Source organism: Alligator mississippiensis, chromosome 2, assembly GCF_030867095.1.
Source record: "Alligator mississippiensis isolate rAllMis1 chromosome 2, rAllMis1, whole genome shotgun sequence".
Classification (NCBI taxonomy): Eukaryota; Metazoa; Chordata; order Crocodylia; family Alligatoridae; genus Alligator; species Alligator mississippiensis.
In genome coordinates, this window is record NC_081825.1 from 232594972 (window position 1) to 232617322 (window position 22351).

A 22351-nucleotide genomic window follows, 5' to 3' on the forward strand; every position below is an offset into this window, starting at 1 on the left:
TAGAATACCACCAAGTCCCCCCTGAGCCTTCCCTTTTCCAGACTGAAGAGTCCGAAGTCCATCAGCCTTCTTTAGCCCTCCAGGCCTCGGATCATATGAGTGGCTCTCCTCTGGACTCTCTCAAGCTTCTCCACATTCCTCCTGAAGTGGGGGGCCCAATACTAGACGCAGTACTCCAGCAGCAGTCTCACCAGGGCTGAGTAAGTTGGGAGGATGACTTCCTTGGTTTTGCTTGAGATGCATCAGTGGGTGCATGCCAGAGTTCGGTTTGCTTTGCCAGCCACAGCATTGCATTGGTGGCTCATATTCATCTTGTGGTCAATCAAGACCCCCAAGTCCCTTTCGGTCATGGTGCTAGTGAGCTGCCGAGCCTGTAAGTATGTTGAAGGTTCTTCCTACTGAGGTGCAGCAGCTTACACTTCTCTACATTTGAAGGCCATCAGGTTTTGGTTGGCCCACCTTGAGAGCGTGTCCAAGTTGGTCTGTATTCCCAGCCTGTCCTGTGATGTGACCACCTTCCCCCATAATTTGGTATAATCTGCAAATTTGGCCAGTTCACATCTGATTCCTGAATCCAGATCATTGATGGTGACCTGTCAGAGGGGTGAGATGGGAACAGGCAACACTGCTTGCCACCCCATGTCCTCTCTGGGGTAGAGCTGTGGTCTGAGAGGAGTGGCAGCTGGGCCATGGTGTAGGGTATAGCCACAGTCCAGCATAGGAGCAGCTGGCAGTGGGAGAAGGTGAGGGCAGTGCAGCCCGTCCCTCCCCTCCCCCTTCCACTTCCCCATCTGTTACTCTTCATACTGCTGGTGACATGGCTGGCACAATGCTTACACATGACATTTACAGAAATGACAGTGTTTGGATTTTGAAAGTACTTTGGACCAGTAGAAGCCAAGCTAGGAGACTGCTGGAGTATGGGCCAACTTTGGAAAGATGTCTTCTGCTGCCTTGAGCTTGCAAATCCCCTCTACTTTGAGGCTGCCTACACCTCCTGTTATTGCCCAACAAGCAACTCAGGCCTGTCCCTTCTACAGTGTTAGGGACACAACAAGGGAAATGAAGCCATGACTGGAATGCATGAGACTTGCCACAACATTTAGCAGGGGAGACATCAACAGGAGAACAAATGCTGATTCAGATGGGGACATTGGGCATTTATAACCGTGCTCTGGGAGACAGGGCAGTGGGGAGCGGGGCGCTTTAATTTTCACAGCTCTGAGAGCCGCAGTAATTAAAAGTGCCCAGAAATGACCACACATGTGACAGTCAGCTACCTGTGTACTACCTAACAACTCCTGGTCGTGTCGGCAGATGTTACCATGTTAGGACTGTTTGTAGGGATATGTTTGAGGGGGTTTCAATCCAGTTCCTATGGGCAGGTGTCAGTCTATCTTTAAGCCCAAGCATGACTTTTGTTTTCCTCATTGCAAGTGACCTTCCAGGTCAAGGGTTAGGCTGGAGCTGGAGTGTTGTGGAGAAGGTGCTACTGCTCCAGTACCAGCTCTGTGGATAAACAGAGGATGTCAGCCTGTAGGACTCTCATATGCCCTAGAATAGTAGAAAATTTATGGTATGATTTTTAAGTGACACTTAAAAACGTGTGTGTGTGTGTGTGTGTGTGTGTGTGTGTGTGTGTAAACAGACTTGCAGCAAGAACTAACTTTAGGGTAGATCTACATTGCAAACTTACCATGCAAGGAGGGTTATGATTAAACACACTGTGCTGCTGTGCACATGCTGCCTTCCAAGCTGGAAGCAGTGTGTTCACATTCACATGGTGCTCGAGATGGGCTAACTAGCACAGAAAGACTGTAACTGAGAGAGGCAGTGCTAAATAAATAGCCCATCTGCAGCACCACACAAACACGGCTGTTTTGCTTCTGATGTGGGAGATAGCACGTGTGGAGCAGGGCAGTATTTTGGGGCATGGTGACACTGCGATATTGGTATATCCTCAGAGTGCTGTTCTGAAGAAAGGATTTGAAGATGCATGTTCATTTAAGCTTAAACCCCTCCTCTTAGTACATCATTGACTGGCTCTGCACACCACTTCTCCATTCCATACTATCCTGTACCATACCAGTTATCTTTCTCCACCCCAAATTCTCCAGAATATAAAACAGATAAGGGAAGTCTGTAAATATCCCTAGAAGCAGAACAAGTGACAAGTGCTGCAGCCTGAGAGCTGACCTGCTTATAATGCTGCCATTGTCCCAGTTTTCCTGGGATATCTCTAGGGAGTAAAAATTGCACTGTTCTGACATCTAGGACTTGGTATATTTAGGTCTGTACTGTTGCCAAAAAACCCTGCTAGACTGAAGAACCAGGGACAATTTTAAAGTTTGATAATGGTAGGATTTAACATGGCCCATTATCTCTTCAAAATACATTGCAAACATTACGTAACCAATTTCATTAACCATCACTGCTGGAAAAATGAAATGAGGGAACCTCAGCTTCCCCAAAGTATCGTGACTTCTTTATCTGTCTCCAACAGATCATGTTGTAACTTTGTTCATATACTGTAATTTGGATCATTCATAATGAAATGTCCTTGCCTGTCTTGGAAATAGTACCCAAGGTTGTTCAATGTGAAGACAAATGAATAGCTGTTTCCTAATTCGCACTGCTTGTCACTTGTGTTTTCACTGTTGCATTGGTGTTTCTGGTCAGATTCACTTTCCTGTTTCCGTACATCTGTGCAGTGCTGTGTTGTCAGAGTTGCAAGTCTTGCCAAGGAAGATCTGCTAACTTCAAATATTATTATTTGATTTCTCACTGAAGTGGTAACAGACTCAGTCAAGTCAGGGATCCCTTTGAGCCCTACTTTGATTCCTGCGTGATTTCAGGGCTGTTAGTCTGTGAGTAGCTAGAGCTAGATACAAAGGGCTGGGATCTTCCCATAGGGCTCTATGTTGCCTTAACCAGTAGCTTTGGCATATGGAGCAGTGACAAATGGGCCAGGTGGAGATCCTGGTTTCAGCACAGAGAGCGCATAGACATAACCCTTATGTTTACACTGAGATGTGCTGGCTTTGTCCTGAAAGTCAAAGGTCTAAAGCAGCAACTTTACTGGCCTTGCCCATGAGATGTGTTTGTAAAGTTCAGTAAGGTGGATGTCAATAACCCAGGTTTGAAATGCGTTTTTCCCCCTTCACTTTTATCCATATGCATTCTTCTATTATTCAATTCTATTTCATTTATTTATAATTCCAAATCCCCCTGGATTCTGTCCATCTGGTAGAAGTCAGGACTTTAACATTTCATTAATCCATAAAACGCATAACCCTGCTGGGAGCTCAGATGGGATTTTTTTTTTTTTCAGAGAAAAATCTAAATCATAAGGATTATCAGGAGCCATAGCCATTCAAACCACTAAAACTAAACGGTAGCACTTGGGTTTAAAGGGGCTCTGTTAAATTAACAAGCACTCCTATTCATAATGTAATGTCCTTGCCTGTCTTGGAAATAGTACCTAAGGTTGTTCAATGTGAAGACAAATGAATAGCTGTTTCCTAATTTGCACTGCTTGTCACTTGTGTTTTCACTGTTGCATTGGTGTTTCTGGTCAGATTCACTTTCCTGTTTCCGTACATCTGTGCAGTGCTGTGTTGTCAGAGTTGCAAGTCTTGCCAAGGAAGATCTGCTAACTTCAAATATTATTATTTGATTTCTCACTGAAGTGGTAACAGACTCAATCAAGTCAGGGATCCAGTGTCATTGTGCTGCATGTTGTGGAAACAAGTGAGTGGAAAGACGACTCCAGCCTACGGAAGTCATAGCCTATAGTTCAGGGGTGGACAATTATTTTGGGTGGAGGGCCACTTACTGAGTTTTGGCAAGCCATGGAGGGCTGCATGATAGGCAGCCAGGGGCAGATAAATATTAATTTTATAATTTTTTTAGGGGCCCCGCGGGCTGGATAGAATGGCCTGGTGGGCCGCATCTGGCCCCCAGGTCGCATTTTGCCCACCCCTGCTATAGTTAATGACTAGAAGCAACGGGTGAATGGAACACACTGAGCATAGACCCGCATCCTTCGGGAACAGTGGATCAGACAGTGAGATTCATGATTAAACCAGCCAGTCAGCCTCTGTTAGATCTTTCTGGTGTCTTGCTTGGGCACTATTACAAGGTGCTTTAGATTTAATCACGTAGAATTATTCCAATGGTGCCAGTAGGTCTGGAGGTACTCTAGTAAATATAGATGCATTTTCCATTAGCATATGTGCTGGAAACTACCAACTCTTGTCATGAGGGGTGGAATTTAAATGCAACTGCTGCATCAGGAGGGGTCATACACAGATAGGCTTGGACATGGTAAACAAACTTGGATCTTCTGGAAAGGGTAATAAAAAGGGTATAGAGGTATGTCTCAGCCCCCACTTCCCCTGGAGCATTCTGCTACTTCTCACACTGCCTGTGTGCATTCATGTTATAACTTTTCACTGATCCTGTCATGGACAAGCAGGACAGAGATGTGGGTTTTGGAGACACTTGGAAGGGCATACCCATGATCCAGGATAAGTGTGAGCTTTCTAGAGAAGTTATAGGAGGAGAACATCTTCAGTGCCTTGTGCCATCTCTCAGGAGGGCTGCCCTGAGGATCAGTCAGTAGAGTGGATGTCTGATGTATATGACAGCCACAAAAGGGTCAGTTGCACTCTGCATTTCTGAGCACCAAACAGCTCATTAGAGTTTGTTCAGGCGAAGTAATGCTGGTTGCTCCTGCTCTCCTCAACTGAATGCAGTGTCACTCAAAGCTTGTTTGTACAGTGAAAAACAGCTCTAAACACGGCTACCAGGTTGTTGCTTTCTCAAAAATATCCATATTGAATTCATAATACAAAGAAAAATAGGTATCTTGGCTATCTCCTGGCTCTTCAACCTCAATGGGCTCTGAACATTTCCTTCCAGAATTTCTTCAGTCAGTGTTAAACCCCCAGTTTTCCAGAGGTATGTACAGGTGCATCTGCCTGGAACTGAACTCCAGGCTGATTCACAATATGGCAAAGACATCAGCTGGCCTGCTTTCTCCCTCAGCTATTTAAAAAGAACTTTAAGGTGTCCTCCTAAAGTCACTGGCACTGCTGCATTAGAAGGTGCCTTGCTTGCAGTCAGTTTTACAGCTATGCTCCACTTAAGGTGCAGACAGAAACGACATCTGTTGTGTGACTGGTCCCTTGAAATAGCTGTAAAGCCATGCCCAAACAGAAGAGCAAGGCTGCAGAGCCCTCTGATCATGTGACAAATTAACCCTAATTGTAGGAGAGTTCAAATGAAGCCCCTCCTAAGTGGAGTGATTTCATTAACTTCTGTCTACTCTGCTGCAACAGCAGCCTGGCTTGAGCTGCAGGGGAGAGGGAGGGAAGGGAGGTCCCTTCTGGGGGGTTTTCAGACCTGCTGGAGTGGTGGGTGGGGGGTAGATTGGAGCCTCCCCCACCTTAGGGGAGCTCCAATCTATTCCCCTATCCTGTGGGGCTGAGAACCCCAGAACTACCTCTTTCCCCTGCCTTCTCCCCCTCCTATCCAGAGACTGCAACAGAGCTGGGAGGGAGGAGTGGTGGAGCCAGGGGGAAACACAGCCTGTCTCCCTGGATGGGTTTCAAATTGGATCTGATCCTCCACCCAGCTGAACCAACAGCTAATGTCTGCTGGATAGGGAGGATCAGTCTAACTCATGGTGATTTCTGTGAATGGTCATGAGTTAGGCCTGTGAGCTGCACATCTGTCTGCACTTTTCAATATGCTTCCTAGACCTCTGCTGGGGGAAGAGCTCTGGCACTGAGCTTTGACCTAAGATTTTTTGTTTTCTAGATGATCCTCCCTTCTTGTACAATTTAATTTAATCTCTCTTAATGATGGCAGCTGTTGGTTTTTCTCATTCTAATTTGAGTGTAGCCTGTGTAAATGCTTTTGTTCCAAACAAGGAGGAAGGACTGGAGTTTTAGTAGAAGGAGCAGCAAAACTACACAGCAAGCTGTAGAAATCGGGGCACGTCAGCACTAAGGTACTGTGCTGGGCTTTGTAAGTCTGTGTATTAATTGCCTGCTCAGATAGTGCCTTCTGTTGGTCAGTGCACAAAGCAGCATTGACCCTTGCTGTAGACACTGCATCCTTTTACTTGTTAGGGGAAAGTAAAAAATTAGCAAAAGGTGGGAGGGGTTCAGGCACCTCAGAAAGAAGAGGGTAAGCAATAGGGCCGTGTTATACCTTAATTTTAGGCAGCTCCTGGAGCTCTTAACCCCTGGATTGTCCATACATTAACACCTGAAACTACTTTTAAACACACTTTAAGTGGGTTAAAGTTATGCCACTCAAGACAGGTTTATCTCTGATCTGTGTTACCCAGCTCATGTCCTATTGACGCATGGCTGCTCTTCACAGATGAGTTTGCCCAAGCTGCAGTCCACCAGCATCCCAGGATGTAGTGTCCTTTCCCCCACCCTCCTGTTCTATGTGGACAAACTTTCCACCCCCTGAACTCTATTTGCCCAGCAGGCAGTTCTGGCACCAAGCCATCTCCCCCTCCTGCCCCCAGAGTTGTGACCTTCCCACTGCCACGGGTGCAACCCTGTGTGAACAGCCTGCAGAGTACATGCCTGCTAGCCAAGTCACAGGGTATGAATGGCTCCAGGAGTAGGTTCTAGGAGGGCATGGGGGAACAAGGTAGGGGGTCACATTGGGTCCCCATGAGCTAGAACTTCCTTCTCAGGGCAGGGGCAGGAGCTTCCCCAAAAACACCTTCCCTCACCATACCTACCTCCCAGCCATCCCAGGAAGCATGACCAGCACCCCCCACAGCCCAATCCCAAATAACAATTTGTTAAAATACGAGGATTTCTTTAATTTACTTCTTTATTTCTTTTTAAATTCTTTTTTAATTATTATTTTATCTTTCAGTGGCTGACTCCCTTCATTTCACCACTGTTCCCCAGTCTCATTTCCTTTCCACCCACCTCCCATTTCATTCCCCACCCCCTTCCGAATAATTCTCTACCACCCAGCGTCATATTTCCCGCCCCCCCCCCCAAATCTTTCTCTTATTGCTGCTTAGAGCAGGGATGGAAACCTGTCCTGGCTCACCAGCCCTCTAGTGGCAAGCCTCAGCTATGCAGATGGGGGACAGTCAGAAAAGGTGTTTAGCCTTTTAAGTATAACTGCTCCAAACTCAAGGTAACACTAACACCAATCAAAGTGCAATGTGTAACAAGGCCCATAGTTTCTGTTTGGATAATTTGTAATATCAGTCTTACTGTGAACCAGTCCTTATTTGACTGCATCTGGTAAGTGAACAGGGAGTTTGCACTGCTTTTATCTCTCTAGATACTTTGCTGCATTGAGAGCAGAAGCAGTTGCTTGTTCAGGGAACAGAAAGCAGAGCATCCAGCCAAGCATGAAGAGGTCTGCTTCTGATGAGGCAGCAAATTGGTTTCCTCTGGCTCTACCCAGAATTTTACCTAAACTGAAATGAGCTACTGGGCAGGGAGGAAGGCAACTCCAGGAATCTGAAGTTTTGCCAGCAGTTTTTATGTTCACAAGACTTTCAGATGAAAGATGGAGCTGCTGACCCAACCAGCTGTCATCACAGACCTGGTGATACTTCATCAAAGTGCAGGACCTGGCCACATTCCAAGCTGGATAATTATACTTGATCTACCGCAAATTAATCTTGTAACTTTGTGTCCTAATCTGCTGCCAAAGGGTTGTTCTGCTTCTTTGCATTGTGACACAGGCGCTCAGTTCCATAAGAGAGGTGTCTGCATTTTGGGGAGATGGTATTGAAACTGCCCTTCTGTGTCAGATCCAAGGTCCATGCAGTCTAACATCCTGTCTCTGACAGTGACCACTATCCACAGGGCAAGTTTCTTCCTGGTCTCTCAATCTTGGCACTTTGACCTGAAAGCTGAGGGCTTCTAGCCCTGTTTTTTTTTCCATCTCGTGTAATGTAGCTGGGAATGCTCACATTCATAGAAGTGTCTCAAGCAGTGAGTGATGTTGGGTTTGGAGAGATGGGGGGGGGGGAGGGGAGCAAGGGAACAGAGGCTTTTGGGGAGCAGGTAGGGGGCAGAGGCCATTGTGGGGAGGTGGGGGCAGAGGCTGCAGGGAGCAGGCAGCTGTTGCAGCTCTGACTGGCTCCAAAGTCATTTATGTTGTGTAGAACTGCATTTCCTCTTACTAGTTTTACAGCTGTTTGCTATTTCAGTGTCATTTAGCATCTACCTGGATTTACTCAAATCTAACACCAGGGTTTTTTTTCCATATTAAGTATGAGAGAGGAAAATCTCTTTTCTTGGATTTGAGTTCAGGGAGGGGTGGCTTCTGTAGGTCTAACTCCAATCCCAAACTGGGTTTAGAGCCAGTCAGAGCTGCAACAGCTTCCTGCAGCCTCTGCCCCCACCTCCCCCCAATAGCCTCTGCCCCCTACCTGCTCCCCAAAAGCCTCTGCTCCTTTGCTCCCCTCCCCTCCTCCTCCTCCTCCTCCCCCCATCACTTACTATCAGGTGTGGATCCAGCTGTGGCTCCGTTCTCTCCTGGGCACAGAGCATATGGAAACTCTGGCCCCTGCCTGGCCTAGCTGTGGCAGATCTGGCCTGGGATGCTGCGGCATGGCTGGGCACGAGCTAGAGCGTCAGTGTGTTCCATGCCAGGGAGGGAAGAGAGGCAGAGGCATGCCTGACAGCAAGCTGTGGTGGGGCAAGCAAGAAAGGCTGTGGGGAGCAGGAGTGGGGAGCAGAGCCTGCAGGGGCTGAAGGTTGGGTCAGGGGCTGTAGGGGAGGCAGAGGCAACAGGGGGACTGGCTGCAAGGGGACAATTGGTGGGGGGCCATGAGACAAGGGGGCTACCTGCCCCCCAAACTGCCTGCTCTCTCCCTTGCTGCTGCTGCTGCTGCTTTCCATGCTGCAGCAGTGGGTTGATGAATTTAAGGCACCTTCTGATAATTAGAGCCTATACATGGAAAATGTATAGATAATGTAAAAAATTTCCATGCATAGCATCTAATTATTGGGGGTAGTCTTAAATTCAAAGTCATCTAGGATTTGGGTAAGTAAGGGCACTTTTCTTTGGCTTAGTAAATAAGAACAGACAATTTAATTTTTCTACCATTCCGTATCTTTAAAAAAACCCAAAGATTCAGAGACTCCATGAAATACACAGTACATTCTGCTATTGCTGTGAATTGAGTAGAAGGTTTTGTTGCACTGTCCACAGTGATATCCACGCCTTTTTTTTCCTTCACTCAGGTTAGTTTCCATATGGGTAATTTAAATGATTCCATAATGGTGTGAATTCCAGTTTTTGCACAGTGTATTTCATTTGCCAACATATTGTCTTCTCTTTTAGCTTTGGCAGGCCCCTTTGGAAATCATGCATACTCTTTTCTACATTTCACTGATTTATATAATTTTGTGTCATTTATAAATCATGTCACTTCACCACTTCAGCAGGTTATTAATAAATATCATAAAGAAAGCTGGTCCATATATCCTTGACTTATACATTTCCGTAACTCCATTGATCTTCCCACCCACCCCCATATGAAATTTTGGGTTCCCCTACTGTTAACCTTTTGCCATGTTGAAAACTGTCCTTTTAATTTTGCTTTTTATTTCCCCAGTGCCTTGGTTATAGTATGCACAATGCACTACTTTACTTTTCAGTCTACAACTGTTTACTTTTCTTAATAGAAGTGAGATTTTTCAACAGCATTTTGAAAGTCTAAATAAGTAAAAAAAAACAAAAAAAAACCCCTCTTTTTTTATTCATAATTTTGAGGAACACTCAAAGAATTCTTATAGTTTCAAAGCTTAATTTACAGGAGCTCTGATCTTGTATTTCTATTCAATGGCATTCATTGGGACGCTGACTGAGCTTTACACAATACATTGTTAATGCAATGCATGTCTGAAGAAGTTGTTTCTTTTCCATTTCCAGAGGATGAACACCAAAGGCTTGGATAGGATCTCTGCTCTCAGGATTTTGGGGAAATTGCTTCCATCCTTTAATGCCCTTTATGGCAAGAACACAGAACAGGCTGCCAGGCATTTGTCAGCAGCAGGATCTGAACTGTTACTTATTCTCTGGGCCTACTTCACCCCTCTGGCACATATTATTAGAAATCTCTGTTGCCTTCAAATTAACCTTCACTGGTTCCAGGGGTTAATTTGAATCTTTGAATGACCTTGACTAAGCACTTTGCTTCTCTCTACCTGTGTTCTTCCATTTGCAGAGTGGCAATAATAAAACCTCTTGGCTCAAGGGGAGATTTTCATTAGGTAAAGGTTGTCTGAAGTTGTGATGAATCGGATGTTCTGAGACAGGAGGGCATTACTAGGATTTATTTATTTTTTTGTTCCTTTTCTCCTCAGGTTCTTCATCATCAAGGAGAGCTTTCTGCTTTACTATGCTGAGAGTGAAAAGAAGAATTTTGAAAGCAATAAATACTTCAATATTCACCCAAAGGTCAGCACTCTTCTGTGGGTTCCATTAGGACTCCAGCTGGCTTCTTACAAGCAGCCAGAGAGCAGAGGAAGCAGGTTATCTAACCCCAACCCTGAGTCGCTGAACCCAGAGGCACCTCCAAACAATATAGGAATGTTGATGAACCTTTTATGCAAAGCAAACTTAACTCAGGCTCTCCCCAGCCCCACCAGCTACTTGGTTTTATTTTTTAATCCTTTTTCCTGATGTTAGGTTCACAGCCCAACTTCTTTAGTCATCTCATGCACTAGTGTAATGAGCAGGTGGCTGGGTCACCAGCCACAACTGCCAACTTGGAGTGGAGGAAGGGCAGCTGCTGCCACTGCCTGCCCATGTCTTGTTAGTGCTGTTGCTCAGCCATGGTACATACTCTGATCTCATGATTACCCAGTTCATCTGGTGGCCATCAGAATAGTCTGCTGTGAGGCTACTCTGATCATCACCTGGTTTATTACTTGACTCATCATGACTTGCCGTTAATCTGTACCTGCAAATCTAGTCCGACACAACAGTGCCCCAGTATACCTCACACACATGCAGGATAAGGAAGGGGAGGGTTCATCTCTCAGGCCTTTGCCACCTGTGCTTTTAGTGGGAGTAGCCCTTTTTGTTCTCCATGGACCTCCAGCCACAGAGGACATGCACTTTAGGGGGTCTGATTTCACCCACAGCAGGTATTGGTGATATGCTAGATGTCACCAATGTGCACCAATATGCATAGGAAACTACCGCTTAGAGAAATGAAGTCCAGGAGCCATAAATGGGGGCACCAACTCCCTCACAGTTGCATTTGTAGTTACTCATTGAAGCATAACGTCTTAAACCTGCTGGATGATCCCCTGGTCTTTAACAAAAGAACCTCCCATTTCCTTCCAGTTTTCATATCCCAGCACCCACTGGAGGTGGGCAAGATTAGGCTCCCTGTGCAGCCCGTTAGCACCATGTGTGGATCTAGAATTTTGCAAAGGAGGGTGCAGGTGGTGTGAGGTGCATCATCACCTATAAAACAACATCTTTTTCTCCAGTTAAACTAGAAGTTTTATTAATACTCTAGAGACCTAAGGATGTATTATTCAGTTTGATTGAAGCAAAAACAAATATAACTTAATTGGAATGAGTTAAAAACAATCTTCAGGGCTGGGATGGGCTGTGACAGGAGTTTCGGGAGCAGCTAAGACAGCAGCATTGTAGAACAAAGGATAGCTTGATTGGTGGAACATCAAGACCACCAATTAAAAGGGAGAAGGTCATTAACACTTGTGGAATGAAGAGTTTCAAAGGGATCAGGTAGATTATAAGGATCCATGAAGTCAAGGGACTTCCTCAGCACTGCCTGACTAGAAATGCTGCTGCTATTGCCAGGCAGTTGGTTTTAAACTTTGGGTGGAGCAGGAGTCAAAGCAGGGTTCAAACACTCCCTCCTCACCCCCAGATCTTCCCTTGATTAGCACTTCCCTTTAATCAGTTGCAGCAGGTTCCCCTGGGTGCTGTGAGGTGTCAGTCCTGCTTCTCAGAACTATACATGCTGATTGTTGTGACACTTCCAGCATCTGAAGAGGGGCATGGGGAAAGCTGAGAACGGGAGTCCCTGATATGCCTTGCTTTTGGCTGTGCCTTGTATCTGCTCACTGAAGGTATACTGACTGATTTCAACACTCTGGTTCCACACTAGGGTGTCATTCCTCTGGGGGGCTGCATCGTGGAGGCCAAAGAAGAGCCCAACATGCCTTATGCCATAAAGATCTCCCATGAGGACTTCCATGTGAGTGAACTCTTTTCTTTTCAAGTAGATGAGCTTAACACTGATGAGAGGGCTGAAGCAACAGCCCTGGACATTGATGTACTCTGTTTATTCACAGCAAATGGAACCACTTAGATAGCAGCATTGCTGCCCGTTGCCCTCCATCACTTTGCTTATGTGTCTTGCCACCTCAATGAGAGTGAAAGGATAGGGCTGGCTCCAGAGCCCATCCAGTTTTTTCTGCCATTTGGAGTAGTATCAATGGTGGGAAGGTGGCAGTGTTTACAATACCTGCGTCCACTGGTGGCCTGGATAGGACCATGTGCATGATGTTATATATGCATGTGCATGTGCTATACCAGCAGTTCTCATTGCAGGCTTTGTTTTTCTTTCCCAGGGTAACATTGTCCTTGCAGCTGAGTCAGAGTTTGAACAGGCCCAGTGGCTGGAACTGCTGCAGGAGTCTGGGAAAGTGTAAGTATGAGGGGCTTATTTCTATTCTTTTCTCTTTTCTGAAGTATTTTGGTAAGGTGATGGGGACCAGAGGGTGTGTCTTGTGAGAAGAGCAAAGTGTGACTAGTGTTACAGTGTAGAAAAGTTGAAATACTGCTCCATGGCTGTAAGTCCTGGTTAACCTCAGATTTTGACCACTCTACCACATAAACCAAACAGTTTAAGACTTGATATAAATCTTCCTCCATTATGCTAAAGTTTCATTATTCTGCTACATCACCACCTGGCTCTGGACAGGACTGGGAAGTAATGAAATGCCATGTGGCAACTTCTGTCCTGCTATTTCTTCTCACTTCTTGGACTTAGTGAAAGCAATGAAGTTCTGTTGGATGAGGAGCAAGACCTGGGAGCTTATGACTCTGAGGCTCCCTGCACCACTAGCATAGGTATCTGGGGTGACATGGGGTCAGGATGAGGGAGGTCTAGGCCCCCATGTGAAGGGAGCATGGCAGCCACAAAGGCTATGACAATAACAGTGGCCCCAAGATTTCAACAGCAGTTCTGACATGGTTCTGTGATCTTTGAGGCATAGGTCCCATATTTCAGCACACTCAGCTGGTGCGTGGGGAGAGGAGAATTTAGCCCTGTGAGAGAGGCTTTCTATGAGCTACCTTGGGGAGTACAGCAGATCCCCTGAGAGGGTTGATTTATCACATTTCCAGACCACTTCTGCACACCAAGGTGATGTAAAGGCTGTAAGCACCAGGATGCTTTGGTAGCTTATCTGACTGGCACCTTTGCACGTTTTGAGGTTTGACTGTTGCTAGCCCTGGAATGTCATTGCTCAAGTGCCTCCCAGTGAAATGGGCAGGCTGGTATGAAACCAGAACAAGCACCATTCAAGTTTTAGCAGAAGTGTGGAAAGGCAGTGGCAGGGAGGGGGGTGTGGGGCTGCGGGACGGGAGTTCTCCCAAACCACATGGGGACTTTCAGAACCTCTGGAGCCCAGTAATCAGCTAAGCTGCTTAAAGGAAAGAGTGCTTTGCCATATGCCCTGCAGCAGTAGTTTTTGCCCAGCGAGGTATTACGCTGGATTTGTACCCTTGAGCCCCCGTAAAAAATGGCTAGAAAAAAGGGCTTCTCATTCAGATGAGTTTATCCTAGCACGTTGGCATGGGCAGATCAGGACAGCTCACTTCTCAGAAGCTTGTGTGTGTTGGAAGGAAGGAAACATTATCATTGCATCAGGATGTGGTACAGGGTCATTTTTTATTAATGATGACTAAATATTCAGTACTCTTTGCCCTCCCCCCATTCTGCTCGCTCCTGGCTCTGGGCTGTATAGATGCACAGCTCAGTCTCCACTCACCATGCCACCCAGAGGCCAGTCGTGCCCACTGTGTGCTCAAACTTGAGAGGAAAAGCAAATCCCCCAGCTCACTGTTTCTCTTTGGCATTGTAAGCACCAGCATGCTTGTTAGGCTGTCCCTACCCTACCCTTTCCTTGCTGGAGCTCCACTGATGTAGCCACCATGACAATACTTGTGTCAAGTAGGCAGTGGGGACTTTACTGTCTTGCCTTATAACTCTGTTTGACTGAGGCCTAGGCCATATAGGAATTAAAATGCTGGCAGGACCACTCCAGAGACTGGGAAATGGAGGGAGAGTTACCACCAAGTGCTACGATACCCAGGGTGTTTGATCCCCCTATGCTCTGACCATAAACGGCTAAGATTTGGGAGGACCAGGTGTGAGAGATGCTGAGCCCCAGGTAGGCCCCTGTGATCTGTGCTGTAGAGGGGAAGGGCACGACTCTTGAAGAAGATGGGCAGGGATGTGTAAAATCATCGAATCATTGGGAAATAAAGGTAGAAGGAACCTTCAGAGATCTAGTCCAACCCTATGCCTGGATCACCTCTATGCAAACCATCCTATACAAACCCATTGTCTAACTTGTTAGTAAAATTACAGTCAGTCTTGACACAACACAAGATGTAACACATTAACCTGCCATAGGGAAGGCAGAGGGACAACAGTGACCAATATCTTACTTCTTTGAGGATTGTTAAAATATGTTTGAGAGATCAAAGGAAGAGGGCCATGTCCCCCACTACAAAGGAATATAAACCCCCCCACAGTTAGTGTCTTATAAGTAGAAGAACTTCCACTGAAGTCCATAGAGCTGCATTTGCTTATACCAGTGCTGATTTTGGCCTTGGGACCCTTGTTGCTGTGAGTCAGGTAGATTCCTCTTTAAAAATGCATGTGGGGAACAGGTACTAGCAAAGGGTTTCCAAAAGCATGAGCTCCTGTGTGGCTGCACCCCATGCCCAGAGCCCACCCTGTTCCTAGACCCTGATTCTGGCTCTTCAGCCCAAAGTGTTTGGTGCAGAAACTGATGAAGCCATTGTCGTATGTTTTTTTTGGTGCTGTAGGATAACCCACCCTGCAGGAGAAAAATAGGCTTGTAGTATCCTCTTCTCCTACTTTCCTCCCTGTATGTCATCACTGCTAGAAGCTGCTAGAATGCTGCAGCTGCAGTATCTACCTAATGAGTTGTGATGACTGGCTGTGTGTGAAGAAGAGCAGGGATAATGTGATATGTGTTAGCAAAGTTAGGTCAGGAGCTGAGCAGTAGCCCAAAAAGACACAGCGTGGTCTGGTAAATTGAGCAGCATTGAAAGGGAAAGTTAAAAGGATTCTGTGTGCATCATTTAGGCACTGCATTTTAGTGCCCTTTTGCTACAGGGAAAACATGCTGCTGATTCTACCAGAGTGCTTGCAGCTTGTTGTGATCATTCCACTTCTCTCTTCTTCATCTTCATCATAAAGAAGAAGAAAAATAAGAAAAGAGGGCATAAGTATGCAGAGAAAACAGGACAAATGAGACTGGAGTGGGTAGCATCCAATTCTCTTCATTTCATTCTTTGCATTGCAAAGGGCTGAAGATATAGAGTTATAGAAAGTTAGGGTTGGAAGGGTCCTCAAAGCAGGACCACCCCCAACTAGATCATCCCAGCCAAAGCTTTGTCTAGCCAGGCCTTGAAAACCTCCAAGGATGGAGCTTCCACCACTTTTCCGGGTAACCTGTTCCAGTGCTTTACTACCCTCCTAGTGAGAAAATGTTTCCTAATATCTAACCTAAACTTCCCTTGCTTCAACTTGAGACCGTTGTTCCTTGTTGTGTCATCTGCCACCACTGAGACCAGTCTAGCTCCATCCTCTTTTGAATCTCCCTTCAGGTAGTTGAAGGCTACTATTAAATCCACTCTGTGTCCTCATTTCTAGACTAAATAAGTCCGGTTCCTTCTGTCTTTCCGCATAAGTCATGCCCCCCTGCTCCCTCACCATTTTCATTGCCCATATGTGTACTTTTACTTTAAATCTGGAACAGGAAGGGTGTGCAAGAACACTGCAGTGGTAGGTATTATTTAAAGTATGGAAGAGCTGTGCTAGTCACTGTCAGGTGGCCTGGTGGGAATGCACTGTATTGTTGCAAGGGAGTCTAAACTACCTACCAAGCTGACTGCTCATTCCCAGACTTGGGTACTGCTAGCAGTCGAGTTGCAGCAGCAGAGTTCAGCCTGGGTGAGTGTTTGTGCAGCTTCTCTGGTGGGTTTAACAGCCCAGATTAGGCTCCAGGTTGCTGCAGATACACGGCTACTGGAACCTGAGCTCAGGTTTGTCTGCATGAACTGCAGTTACAGGGCTGACAGCAATGTGGATGTACCCAAAGACCTCTCTGACTAATTATAGTGTGGAACTGACAGCTTCTGTAAAGGAATTCCCTCAAGTCTGCTGTAGTCAGTGGGATGGCAGCTACAGTGCTTGTCAGACCATGGAAATGTTTGTTTTAAAGTGGAGTGGAGAGGCCAGGGATCTTCTGGTTCAGGTGTTCACAGGACCCACCCAAAGGTGAAATGCCAATCCAGACTGCCACAAGAGAGAGGGGATTTTTTTTAAAAATAAGAAGTTATGTTATATAATTGTGATGTGTAATAGGGAAGTATAGAGCCTGGCACAATGGAGCCATGTTCTCTGTTATGACTTCTGGTGCTGTTATAGGAGTACTGCTACTAGGAGTAGTATTCATAATAATCATTTGAAAGCCAATGCAAATTCTGAATTATGATATTTATTTCTAATAATTCATAAACAGCTTTCAGCCAACCCCTTGCTGCAACTGTTTTTCTATTTCAGTGAATTAGCATTTTCTGATGAAAATCCATTTTGTGGAACAATTCTCCACCAGCTCTAGTCACAAGACTGCTGCTTTCTGTTGTAATACAGGTACTCATTTTCAGCAGTTAGGTGTCAATTACTTTTCAAATGTGAGGCAGACTACACCGTTTTCATAAGCTGGGGTTAAGTAGGTTTAAGAAGGCTGTCTCTTGCATATGAGGAAAATCTCATGTCGGTATTTATGAAAGAGGCAGACATCTTAAATGCTTCACCTGTTTTGAATCCCTTAAGCCTGAGAACAGGATTTAATTCAGTGTCTCAATATTTTAAAATATTACATCATGACTGCCATGTGCGTGCGCACATGACCACACACACACACACACACACACACACACACACACACACACACACACACACACATTCAAGACATCTGCAAAACTATACATTTCTATTAATGTTAGACAATCTGTGGACAAATTGAAGAAACTCCAGTGGAGGACAATGGAAATGGTTAGGGGACTGAGGCACATGACTGATGAGGAGAGGCTGAGGGAACTGGGCTTATTTAGTCTGGAGAAAAGAAGACTGAGGGGGGATTTGATAGCAGCCTTTAACTACCCAAAGGATGGTTGCAAAGAGGATGGAGCTAGACTGGTCTCAGTGGTGGCAAATGACAGAACAAGGAGCAACAGTCTCAAGTTGCAGCAAGGGAAGTTTACGTAAGATATTAGGAAACATTTTTTCACTAGGAGGGTAGTAAAACACTAGAACAGATTACCCAGAGAGGTTGTGGAGTCTTAATCCTTGGAGGTTTTTAAGACCCAGGTAGACAAAGCCTTGGCTGGGATGATTTAGTTGGGGATGGTCCTGCTTCGGGCAGGGGGTTGAACTAGATGACCTCCTGAGGTCCCTTCCAACCTACATTTTCTATGATTCTGTGTTCTAAGTTCTCTGCATTTTGGAAAATATTACAAAAGTCCATTAGTTTAAAAGGAATCCAGCTGTATGCAACACACACAAATAGATTTCATAGATTTCATAGATTTCATAGACATTAGGGCTGGAAGGGACCTCGGAAGATCATCGAGTCCAGCCCCCTGCCCAAGGGCAGGAAGTCAGCTGAGGTCATAGGATCCCAGCAAGATGAGCATCCAGTTTCATCTTGAAGGTGTTCAATGAAGGCGCTTGAACAACCTCTGGTGGCAGGCTGTTCCAGACCTTGGGGGCTCGGACAGTAAAGAAATTCTTCCTTATGTCCAGCCTGAAACGATCTTGTAGTAGTTTGTGACCATTTGACCTCGTCATCCCTTGGGGTGCTCTGGTGAACAAACGTTCCCCCAGATACTGGTGGTCACCCCTGATAAACTTGTAGGTGGCCATCAGATCACCCCTGAGCCTGCGCTTTTCCAGGCTAAAGAGCCCCAGGGCTCTCAGCCTGTCATCGTAGGGTCTGCTTCCCTGACCTCTGATCATGCGCGTGGCTCTTCTCTGGACTCTCTCAAGCTTCTCCACATCCTTTTTGAATTGTGGAGCCCAAACTGGACGCAGTACTCCAGCTGCGGCCTCACTAAGGCCGAGGACAGGGGGAGAATGACGTCCCGGGATTTGCTTGAGAAGCATCTATGGATGCAAGCCAGCTGGACTTGGTCCTTGCCACAGGCAATGACCTGGTGAGGGATCGATGGGTGGTCGACTACCTAGGTGTTAGTGACCATCGTCTGCTGGAATTTACTATCTGGTGCAGGGTGGTGAAAGCAAGTAGTAAGGCAAAAGTCCTTGACTTCAGGAGGGCTGACTTCAATGAGCTAGGGGGATTAGTAAGAGAACATTGGGGACTTGGAGTCTCAATGAGATGGGTGTCCAGGATGGGTGGTTGTTCCTTAAGGGGATGATCCTCCGAGCTCAGAGGGAGTCAGTCCCAACGCAAAACAAACGAGGCAAGAGTGCTAAAAAGTCCCCTTGGCTCAGTAAAGGCATCCAGGAGGGCCTGAGGGCCAAAAAGGTGGCATACAATTAGTGGAAGCAAGGGGCTATCACTAAGGAGGATTACACCTCCACTGCTCGTGATTGCAGGGAGGTGGTTAGGAAGGCCAAGGCAGAGACGGAACTAGGGCTGGCGACCAGAATTAAGGATAACAAAAAGTCCTTTTTCAAATACATAGGGTGTAAGAAGAAGGCACCAGTGAACGTGGGGCCCCTACAGGACAGGCTTGGCAATCTGGTGATTGCAACAAAGGAAAAAGCTGATCTCTTCAATGAGTTCTTTGCCTCCATATTTCTGAGCAGGGACCGGGACCTTCCCCCCACTAGAATTATGGACAGGCTCAGGGGACATGACGCCATGCCTAGGGTCAGGGACGATCTAATTAGGAACTTCTGGAGGGGCTGGACGTGTATAAATCTGTGCCTGTTCACTAATTCTCTTCTAATTTGCCTTTGAAAGGTCTGCTTGTGGGCATGAAAGGTATTAGTATAGCAAATAAGGTTTGCCAGAGGCAAAAATAAAGGCTTTCTTAAAAGTATTCAACAAGAGGTTGTTGATTACAGTTATTTCAAAAACCTGTAAATGCCAAACAGCTAGTAGGGAGGGGGGAGAAACCACAACCCTGTCCCAGCTTTGAAAGTCCAATTTGCTTCTCATATTTATGAATCTTGGGCTACAAGTAGTCATCACATTTGTTTTAACAAAAAACCTTTTGTCCTGGGGTCATACGGATATACATGTCCACCATCATGCTTCAAGTCTCTATGAAATCTGCTGGGTAGGGTGTACTAACATTTTTTTTCCTGGAATAACCTTGTGTACATCTTGTACAGTTACTGTGGTTCAGTCCTGGCACATGCCTGTCAGGCTGTGTTCTCTTCGAAGGGCGATGTGTGTAAATGACTGTGCCCCTCCTGTTCTGATTCAGGTCAAACAGAGACAATCAGTCCCAAATCAAATGAAACATCTCTTTACAGATTTAGTCTTTTTCCAGGAAATAAATACATAAATAAATAAACAAACCCTAAAAGCCCTACCTTATCATGTATATGTTTTAATGGGAATGCTAAAGAAATTACTGTCCTCACTATCAAATGTGAATATAAACAAATCAGCCTGCATTTTCAGCATAAAAAATGTTTTCTGTAAGGTCTGAAGCCCAGGTCTGAGAAGACTGGGTCCTATTCCTGACTGTGCCTTTGACTTGTGTGTCCTTGGGCTTGTTACTTCACCTCTATACTGATGCACGCCCTTGCTTTTCAGGTGCAGCCAGTAACACATCTGTTATATGGGATGAGGTGGAGGGGGGCCTTTGTTCAATAATGTTTGCAAAAAGCATTGAAATCTCTTGGTGTGTAGTACTAGTCATACAAATTACTATCATAACCCCGCTTCTCTTACTTTAGGTTTTTTTTTTCTTAGTTTTTAGCGGGAGTTTTTTATTATTTTTAGAAGTAGTGCTACTTGTCAGACTAGGGGGCTAGGATATAGCTTAAATCCAAGTGCTAACTGCTAAGGCAGGCAGGGATGTTTAAGCAGATACAAGACCGGAAGCCTGCAGGGTTGAGGATAAAGACCAACACATGTAAAACTGAGGAGGTTTTAATGCTGGAAGGAAGGTGCAGGGGTAGAGCATTGGACAAGAGTGAGAGGGTGAAATGCCACTGGCTACAAGATGTGGGACTTAAATAGGAGTGAAATGTAATAGAAGATAAGTCCTCATCTTCATCTATCAAAATTGTACCAAGCCACCAGGGTCAATTTCCAATCCAAGTGCCAATCCCTAGTGTGAAGCAGGCTCTCAGTCAGAGGTTCCCCATATCCTGCACAGGCCTGGAGGACTGCTAAGGTGGATCCCAGTGTAGGACTCCCAGAAGAAGAGAGAAAGCATTATGCTTATACACAGTCCCTGGAAAAGGGAAGTTTCCAATTTATAAAATATTATTACTCATAAATAAGAAAACAAAACAATTCTTAGAGCACAAGGGACTTTGTGTTTGCATTGCTTGGTGGAATATAAGATGGAGTCTCTCAACTCTTCCAATAACTCTGACTTGTTTTCTTTCCCATTCTCTTATTTGTCTTCATTCTGTCTTTAGGACCTGGAAGAATGCCCAGCTGGGAGAAGCCATGATTGAGAGCCTTGAAGCTCAGGGGCTGCAGCTGGCCAAGGAGAAGCAGGAATATTTAGGTTGGATGGAACAGCTTTTTGCATTGGAGATGCTTTAGAGTTAGGAATGAATGCCCAAGGGCCAAGGTCATCCTAAACAGCAGCCTATTCAGTTTGCAAGACAAATACAAGCAACAATGAGGGCTGTGCTTGGGGTATTTCTTTTAGATGTTTGAAAGCATGCATGCATCTTTCCCATTCAGCTGCAGCCCTTTTAATTTCAAGACTGTCAGGAGTCAAGGTGTCCTGGTCCTGGGAGTTACTAGCACCAGGGGGCTGCAGACCTGGCAAACACCATATGCTGCTTTTAATTTCTTGGGAGTGGCATTTCTTATGATGATTACAGTTCTCTTTTCCCTGGCAAGAGTTTTTACTCTCTCACTGCTAAATCTTTACCTAAATTTACCCATTTTGTAAGTGGTGATTTTGTAGGGTGGCAATTCTCACCGGGCAGATTAAGGGGGCACAGACGGACAAGATGGCTCAGCCAGTATGTAGGGGTATTTCAAATGACTAGCTACACCTTTGGTAATGCAGGCTTGTTCCATGGTAGGCCTAGGCAGATTGTATGAACACGATGGGTAACATCCTGTCACACTGTCCCTGCTTTGAAGCCCTCTAAAACTAGCAGATTTAGAGATTTCCTTTCTACATTTCTGCGCTTCTCATGCCCAACAATGAACTTAGTACGTTGCCTGGGATTTCATGCACAGTTAGGGTATAGTCTTATTCCTAGAACACCAATGGATTACTCTAGGAGCACTGGCACACAAATGAGTTACTACCCCAGAATATTAGGGGGGGGAGCTATACAGCAGCTCCATGCTCACTGTTTGTGTGTGCATGCTCTTATCCCATATTTAATGGAACCTAAGGCATCTAGCTCATCTTTTAGTGAGAGAGAAGTAACTATCATGGGCTAGCTTTCACATACCACAGCATACAGTATCCACATAAGGAGCTATTGTAGAGCAGTTGATGTATTTTATAGCCCTGCCCTCCTTTATTTCTCTATAATGTGTATTTCTCTCCTTAATCTGCTCCCCCATTCTTTGACCTGCCTCACAGAGCTCTGAAGGTCATAGATGCTCACAAACTTTTGAAACCCTATCTGAATTATGCAGTCCTTAGGGCGGGATTTAAAGGAATAACCATAAGAAGAGCTGTTCAGTCTGAAGAGCATAAAGCCATTTATGTTATCTGCCGAATGAATGAAGGCTTATAGCTCATGTATAAGAAAAGGAAGTATTATCATTGCTATTTTATACATTGGAATAAGTAATACGTGGGATCCATAAAGGGGTAACTTGTAAAACTGGTTGAGATGTTT

General features: G+C 45.5%; 1 protein-coding gene across 1 annotated transcript in view; it reads left to right on the forward strand.

Moving 5' to 3' along the window:
* Positions 1-22351, forward strand: part of PLEKHD1 (pleckstrin homology and coiled-coil domain containing D1) — a 50283-nt gene that overhangs the window by 8870 nt on the left and 19062 nt on the right. The window contains exons 2-5 of the mRNA XM_019477218.2: positions 10377-10470; positions 12161-12250; positions 12627-12703; positions 20951-21042. Coding sequence (XP_019332763.1) covers positions 10377-10470; positions 12161-12250; positions 12627-12703; positions 20951-21042 — 353 coding nt within the window. The remainder of the gene's footprint in view (positions 1-10376; positions 10471-12160; positions 12251-12626; positions 12704-20950; positions 21043-22351) is intronic.